Here is a 7,807-nt window from a genome sequence, read left to right as displayed (position 1 = left end):
GTTTTGCATCTTTTATCGCGTTTGGCCGCTCCCTCTCACCCCTCGCCACCCACTTCAACCACCCACCCACCCCCCCAACTCCCCTCATGGCGATTGGTAAGAGGGATCGGGTGCTGTCGGGGTACCGAAGACTCACTAAGTGACCTCGACCAATTCCCTTCGGGTATCGAGTTGCCGCTCGCGGAAGCATTAAATCGATCGATTTCATAGTTGCCGGGATAAATTTTCAACAATACGTATTGACGTGTCATTATCTATTGATTAATCAGCTTAATGATTTCTCCAGACAAATTTTCATGATTATTTAATAAGAGGATTAATTAAAATTTTATCGGAAAATAATAATTCAGGGTAATCAGCTGTTAATTTTTTTTGACGCGCGAGTCTTTCAAACGGACTAGAAATATCGCGAATACGATAATAAATAAAGGAATTAATACATATATATATATGTATGATCCGTCGGCATAATTTTTATGTCCATTCGGTATTCAATAAAGTTAATGTCCCCTCCAGACGCTCTTTATTCGTATTCCAAACGTTATTCATCATATTTACCGATTTTAATGTAAATTCAAATTATATACATTTAACGGGCACATCCCAGACGAATGCAATTAAATAACTCTCGACGAATTAGCACGTTCGAGACACTCGCGAGATAACGGAGAAATTTTTCTCCATTTTTTTCTACTTTCAAAGAGTTTTTTTTATGAGGTACACGCGTCAATTCTAGCACTCGAAAATCTACGAGGCATAAAAGTGGGTCGAGAGGAGTGAAATAATGATTTATCGAGGCTCTCGTCCTTGAAAAATTCAGCAAAATTAATCGATAAAACTCGTGTATTATTTCATCAAACAAATTTCATTCCTCTGACTCATTTTTATAGCGGGAATTTCACCCGACAGTTAAAGTCTTCCCGGTACCACCAATTTTCGAAATATTTAAACTATTACGTTGCGTTCGCCAAAATAGGCCGGAATTCCTTGTAATTCCAGTAAAAAAAGAAAAAATTAGTCGAGAAAGTGGAGGTGATCATCACAACCAGAAAATAGCGGAAAGGTGGATAATAAAAAAGATCAGCGAGGGTAGTAATTTCGTAAAGTCCTTCGGGACATTTCAGTTTACCTTTCACCGAAAGAATAGCCTCCCAAATTCAGGAATAACCAATTTAAAATAGAAGTAGAAATATTTTCAACTTTTCGACATCTCCCTAAAAATCCTCCAAAGAGAAAAAAAATTCCACTTCCGAGTATTTAATTTTTAAATATTCATAATTAAAAGTAATTATAAACATTTTTTAACTGTTGCAGATTAAAAAATGAATCTTCGATAAATTGTTATTGCAAAAATCTGAACGTGTGCAAAAATATTTTTCCCCGAGTTCTTCAAGAATTCTTTGCGAATTCGTTGGAATTTAATAACCATAGAAAATAAAATTCTGGGAATAAAAAATAAGTGAACATGAATTGATCGCGACTTCAATCTACCCGCATCCCTCATCCCATTTCCCCTGAACTTTTGACTCATTGCGCTCGCGATAAGACTGAACTTCTGAATTTTCCCCGACATACGCTCCAACATATCACCGATATATTCCATAGATTTGAAAAAAAAAAACAGAAAAAAAAAATCACCAGCAAAATCAAGAGAAAGAACTAATTTAAACGAAACGAAGGAAATATGTAGTCACATCCTGCGCGAGGATAGATGGCCTGCTCGGTTACACCGATTGAGAATTTACTGTTCTCCAACCCTTTCTTTCCCCGTTATTTCCACCCCCCCAATCCGACATTTCATCCCCCTCCCCAAGCATGAGATGTCTCTTGTTTTCCCCTAGTCCGATTCTCCCCAGTATCACGTCTCTGAATTCCCTGGACATGGAGAAAGACAGACAGACGAACGATACACTGGCGTTATTGCCAAAAAGTATAATACGAGGGAAGATTGAATTTTTCTGCTACCCCTTACCCAACCCCCGCAACGCACATTCTTTCTATTTCCCATTCGTTCATTTCGCGTTGTGCATATGTGTTGATGCATTGTGTCGCCTCAACGTATGCAGATCGCAACAGTCAGTTGTACACCTGCCTTTTAATGCCTGCTGCCTGATCGATAGATTTTCAGATAAAAGATTTCTTATTTTCAGGAAGTCACTAGTGACTAGTCGCAGATAAATAACTATTTTACTCCAATGGTATTGACATCACGTTCCACTAATTGATATTGATAACAACTACCTTGAAATGATATTCTTAATCTAGAACAACTTCAGGATTTATAAATCCTGAAGTGAATGGTTCCTGAAGACTCGAAATCTTTAATCCGATTCATTCGCAAGATCCACCACCAAAATATTGAAATAATTATCGGACTCACCCTTTCCTCCTCCCGAATCATCTCAGCAATCCCCGGCTTGATCTCGAGATCATCGACTGGCGTCGACTGATTACCGACCGCCTGTTGATGATGCTGAACAGCTGCTGCAGCTTGCTGCTGTGCCTGATGCTGCGCCTGATGCTGTGCAACAGCTGCTTGCTGTGCCTGTGCCTGATGCTGCTGCACCGTCAAACCCTGCACATGCTGTCCAAGATGATTGACACTAGGATGTCCAGCACTTGTCACGTGGCTTGTCACGTGGTGACCAACAGAGTGAGCGCTCTGATTGGATTGTGATTGTGGTGGTGGCAATGGCAACGATACAGGAAGCTCCTGAAGATTAATTTGAGGTGTAACTGAGATACTTGGGGCTGAGGATGGTGAGCCGATGGATCTCGGTGTAGACGATGCCACGAGATTGTGAACATCTGGCAAACCGATCACCTCCTGATCATCTATAATGCAGGAATTTTGATCAGGACTGTTAACACTTGGTGAACGATCACCCGATGCACGACGACGCTTTTTACGACTTTGTGAACCACTACCAAGTGATGCTAAATTGTCAAGCATACTAGGTCTTGACACAAGCTCTTGCTCACTATTGACATCCGCAAGTCCTCTGATCTTGAGGCATTCAGCCACTTTAAGCAACGGTCCAATCTGCTCTTGAGAGACATTTATCTCGCCCTTGTACATGAACTCAACAGCTGCCTTCAACTCTGGCCACTTGATGTCCTTCATTATGACTATTGGATGGGTACACGGATTTTCAAAGAAGAGTGCCTGAAAATAGGGTGAACAAGCTGATAGTACCATCTTGTGGGCTTTCACTGAGTGACCGTCGCAAGCCAGTGTTACATCGACAAATGACTCACTCTGGAGCAATTGATCAAAGACATTAGTGAGATTTGTCTGATAATTGTTCCATCGCAAACAGAATTGCTGGGGTGAACCCGCCCCGCTCTGCTGCGTCATCTTGAATTCCTCCGATTCCTCCGTTTTTGCAATTTTATTTTAATCTCCTTTAAATAATTAATAGTCTCTCTCTCTCTAGTCTCTCTCTCGAGGCCTCTAAACACAAACACCACCCACTTGTGACTCACCACTGTGACTCGCTCATCTGCAAACACAAATGTCCAATATTCCCGATGTACATTGACTCACCATAATAGTTCATAATTGACAATTACAAATTTTAATACCTCTACAGATAATAATCTCAGATCAACCAACTGAGAGTTCAATAGCTACTGTAACACGTGACATTGTCATACCACACCACTCAACACACCATTCAATGTTTATCGAACAAACAGTTTCACTTGTCTCTGATACGCAATTTGTAATAATAAACAACACCTAAGTCACCTTGGAGTTTATTTAACACCGATTGATACCGATTTTTTAAACTATTACACCAAAACAAATGACCCTCGTATCATCGTTGGTCATTTATATCGAGGATTATTTGTTGTAAATTTGTGTATAAATGACGACTGGGTAAAGAAAGGTTAATGGAATGGGAAAAATATTGTTTATCAAACCGAACACGAAAGCGACGTGCAGCACCGATGTGCAGCGCGTGACGGGCGCGTCGCGACTGAGAGGTACCGCGCGCGTGGTTTCTCGGGATATCGAGAATCGTCGGGGTGGGGGCAACAGCGGCGGAGAGGTAGAGGGAGAAAGAGGTAGAAGTGGGAGAGGGAGGGGATAGAAAGGCGCGCGCGCCTGATAAGCAGTGATATGTGAGAGGGAGAGGGACAGAGAAATTAGTTGACGGTTTACCCCCACCGTGTAGGAAACCCCATGAGGGGAGGCCCCGCCTTCCAAAGACACCGCCCCCAGACGCCTATTGCCGACGCCAAGAAATTAATATGTTGGAAAATTTGCCATTTTCAGGGTTTTTTACGTCCGTAACGAGATGTTTTGATTTTTAACGCAAATTTTTTTGCACCGGGAAACTGGGGGATTTTGGTTTTGACCGCGGATTTTTATTTTTTAGGGGATGACTCGGGGAAATTTATTTCTCGGGCTCATCGTCCTGGGGAATTTTGAAAATGAAAATTTTCGGGGAAGGAGCTATTTTTTGGGGATTTGGTGTGCAATTTTTGGGGAATTTTTGATGAGGAAATTTTTGAGTTTTTCGGGCGTGCGCTAGATTATTTATTTTAGGCTTCGTCAGCTGATATTCGAATGACAACTGGATGAATTTATAATATTTTATGATTGCAATGATTAATTAATTGGAATCGTTAGACATTGTCTTAAAATTCCCGCAAACAATTGGAAAATTTTCCTGATGCAGTGAAAAACACAAAAACTTCAGGTTTCCCTCGACAATTACCTGACTATAATAAATAAATCCTAGAATATACTAAATAATTTTGGATTCCCTAGATTTCAAACGAATTTAATATAAAAATTGAATGACCACAGATTTATTCCCCTTCCGAGTACTCACTGATTTTATGGAGAATTGCGGGCAATTGACAACATAAAAATGGATTGAATATGCAATTTATAAATTTTCGGGAATATAATGCAATATCTGACCCGCCGTATATGCAGAAACTGAAATGTTATAGTGACGTTATTCAGTCGGGGATGCCTCAACGATAACAGCATTATATTACGGTACCGGAGTACAAAGATAGCAACGATAATGAAATTTAAGGTACAAAGAGGCGATCGTAGTTGCCCTCCCCTTCGGGTCTATTCGGGAGGTCGGGTCCAACGACTGGGCGAGGACTCAAAACCATTTTCAACGGACCCAACCGTTCCTCATTCTTCCCTTCCTTGTGTCCTCCTACTCCTTCCACCAAAACTAGCTATTAGACCAAGACTCCGGGTAATAGCGAATTTCTACATGGTGATTCAATAGACGAGAAAATTTCAAACGCTCGGGATCAAACGAACGTTAATACCAACCAAGAAATTGCATTCGCCCAATATATTAATATAGAGTTCTCGATTATTACCGATTCACCGAAAAATTCCCGATAATCCCTTAGGAATTGAAAAAATTGAGGTTTAGATAAATATTTTGGAAAATATCTTGAATGGAAATTTCCCAAGAAAATTAGAGAGAATTAATTTTTTTGTATTGCATGGGGGAATTAAGGGAATTAATTGATATTATGTATTTTTATCTAATCTACGACTGTCTATGTAATTAATGTTGTAAAAACGATTTTCACACGAAAAATAATCGATTTGAATTCAATGAATTGTTTATTTAACGAGTATGATGGAGGATTTGTTTTATTTGAATGTCTTTTTTTTTTAATTCAAATAAACCATTTTTTTGTATCAATCAATTCTCGATGAAAAAACTTCGTGAAAATGCCCGATGGCTGAAAAAAGTGATTTCCTTCAGCCGAACGGATCAAATATGCGAATCGTAATAAAATATCTAATACACGCAAATCGTTCCCAATCGATCCAACAGTTTTTGCGTTTTTCCCTTTTTTTGGAAATTATTTTTCTCCCCGTCCGTGCGGCAATAAATTTTCATCGGCTTTTGCATTGCATACGAAAATTGCAGTGTACTGAAAATGGTAGGTAACTGCAGTTCAATTGGGTGGGGGATTTCACGGAGGAGAAACTGAAATAGGACCAGTACTTTTTCTGGATTTTGCGGCGAGTTAGAATGAAAAAATACGACTAAAAGAGGAATAAATTTGCGATTTTTCCGAAATCCGGGATTTTCCGCGTTTAGAAAAACGTCATCATGTGTACCGCGAGAAAATATTTCTTACTCTCAAAAAAGCCCTCCAAAATAAATAACTAAAACTCCAATTAATTGAATTAAACATAAATAATAGCAGTAATTAATCCGCGAAATATTCTGCAAACGAATTTAATAGAATAATCAAATCTCCAAAATAACGAAAAATGGAATAGTTTAGATAGTAATTCACTAATTAAGGAATTTATTAATTGTTCTTGCGGTGTATTCTTGAGTTATTCCGTCTGACTTCAATAAATCCTCTCGGGTAATAAACATTTCAATAATTCCCGCGATTTGAATGATATGCAATGATCAGCCATCAGGATGCAGACGCCGAGTGCCGAATTTTCACCGTCAGACGAAGCAATATGAATGATTCCACCGTTAATTACTTTAACCCGTTATAATTGTCGAGAGTTGATTAATTAAACCGTGAAGCGATGGGTGAAAGATTTCTATTCTCGTGTGAAGAGTTGACGTTTAAGAAATATGCAAGTGTCTTGTCACGTCGCATACACCCTCTGCCCTCTTAATTAGAACACCGAGTTATTTCGACGGTAAATCAAAAGTATAGTAGACGAATCCCAAAATATCCCAAAAATAATTCTCGACGCCTCGTTTGAAGTCTCAATAATCCCGCAATAATATCCCACCCCTTCACCCATCCCCACCCTCGCCCAAAATTAATAACTAAAAATAGAAGAGAGGGAGGGGAGGAGGTTGGGGGGGCATTAAAAATTTTTTACCCTCGCCCTATTTTTACCAATCAACAATGAGAATAATATTTGAAAATGTATATAGAGTCTAGACAACCCGAGGGGGTAAGAGACTGGAGAACGAGGACGAGACCATTAACTATTCACGAATGAAATTCCCCGACATAAAATATTTATCCCTCTCGCTCTATTTGACTCTTCTATTACGCTTCAATGTACATCCCAATGGCTAAAAATAAAACTTTTTTCATTAAACATTATTTACCACGAAAAAGCAGAAAGAAAGCTCGACCTGGTTATTTATTTAGTCCCCCCTACGCCGATTTTTCAAAAATTCTAAAAGTCCATAATGGACTGATCAACAATTTATCCCGTGAACAAAAAAATTATTTATAAAAAGTCAATCCAGGCCAATTAAAAAAATTCCTGCGAGATATATAAAATTTATGCAAATTATTTTTCGATATTTCATCAAGTTAATGCTAATTGCAACTTGTAAATTGAATCCAGAAATAAAATCATCAATTCGTTTTTTCTCTGCTACCCCTATCAATTTTTCCACCCCTCCCCGATGGTCAAAACAATTCCAAAAATTTTCACTCGCATCTAAAAAAAATTCTGACTCCATCAATACCAAAACCCTGACCTCCCCAATGAAACCATTACCATAATTAATTTCTCTCCCTGTCCATTCACTTTGTTTTCAAAATAATAATAATAACAATAACAATAACAATTACCCCTATCAATTCTGAGGTACATGTATGTACTCGATATCGATGAATCGAGGAATAGTTATTAGTTCACGGAATTCACATCGCCCAGAGTGGCAATTCGGAGGGATGAAGAGGGGGTGGACGGGGGGTGGACGGGGGGTGGACGAGTAGAAAGGAGGAAAAGGGGGTGATAAGGGGATAAAGCAGGTAAAGGGAGTAAAGGGGGTTAGGTTAACGTTGGATACATGAGGATAGGTACGAG

At 39.2% G+C, this 7,807-nt stretch overlaps 1 protein-coding gene across 3 annotated transcripts in view; it reads right to left on the bottom strand.

The window, feature by feature from the left end:
* The window catches only part of LOC105274058 (protein bric-a-brac 1), a 208,786-nt gene that overhangs the window by 114,949 nt on the left and 86,030 nt on the right, over nucleotides 1-7,807 (bottom strand). For 2 of the 3 annotated variants that reach the window (XM_011316870.1, XM_011316872.1), the window contains exon 8: nucleotides 2,381-3,503. In XM_011316870.1, the coding sequence (XP_011315172.1) occupies nucleotides 2,381-3,358 (978 nt within the window). In that variant the 5' untranslated portion in view covers nucleotides 3,359-3,503. Of the gene's footprint in view, nucleotides 1-2,380; nucleotides 3,504-3,585; nucleotides 3,971-7,807 lie in introns of those variants that run through there. The other variant, XM_011316871.1, reaches the window with a different exon arrangement.

The sequence above is a fragment of the Fopius arisanus genome, unplaced genomic scaffold (genome assembly GCF_000806365.1).
Source record: "Fopius arisanus strain USDA-PBARC FA_bdor unplaced genomic scaffold, ASM80636v1 scaffold00009, whole genome shotgun sequence".
Classification (NCBI taxonomy): domain Eukaryota; kingdom Metazoa; phylum Arthropoda; class Insecta; order Hymenoptera; family Braconidae; genus Fopius; species Fopius arisanus.
Note: the sequence above shows the minus strand (reverse complement) of the source record. Positions and strands in the feature narration are given on the sequence as shown.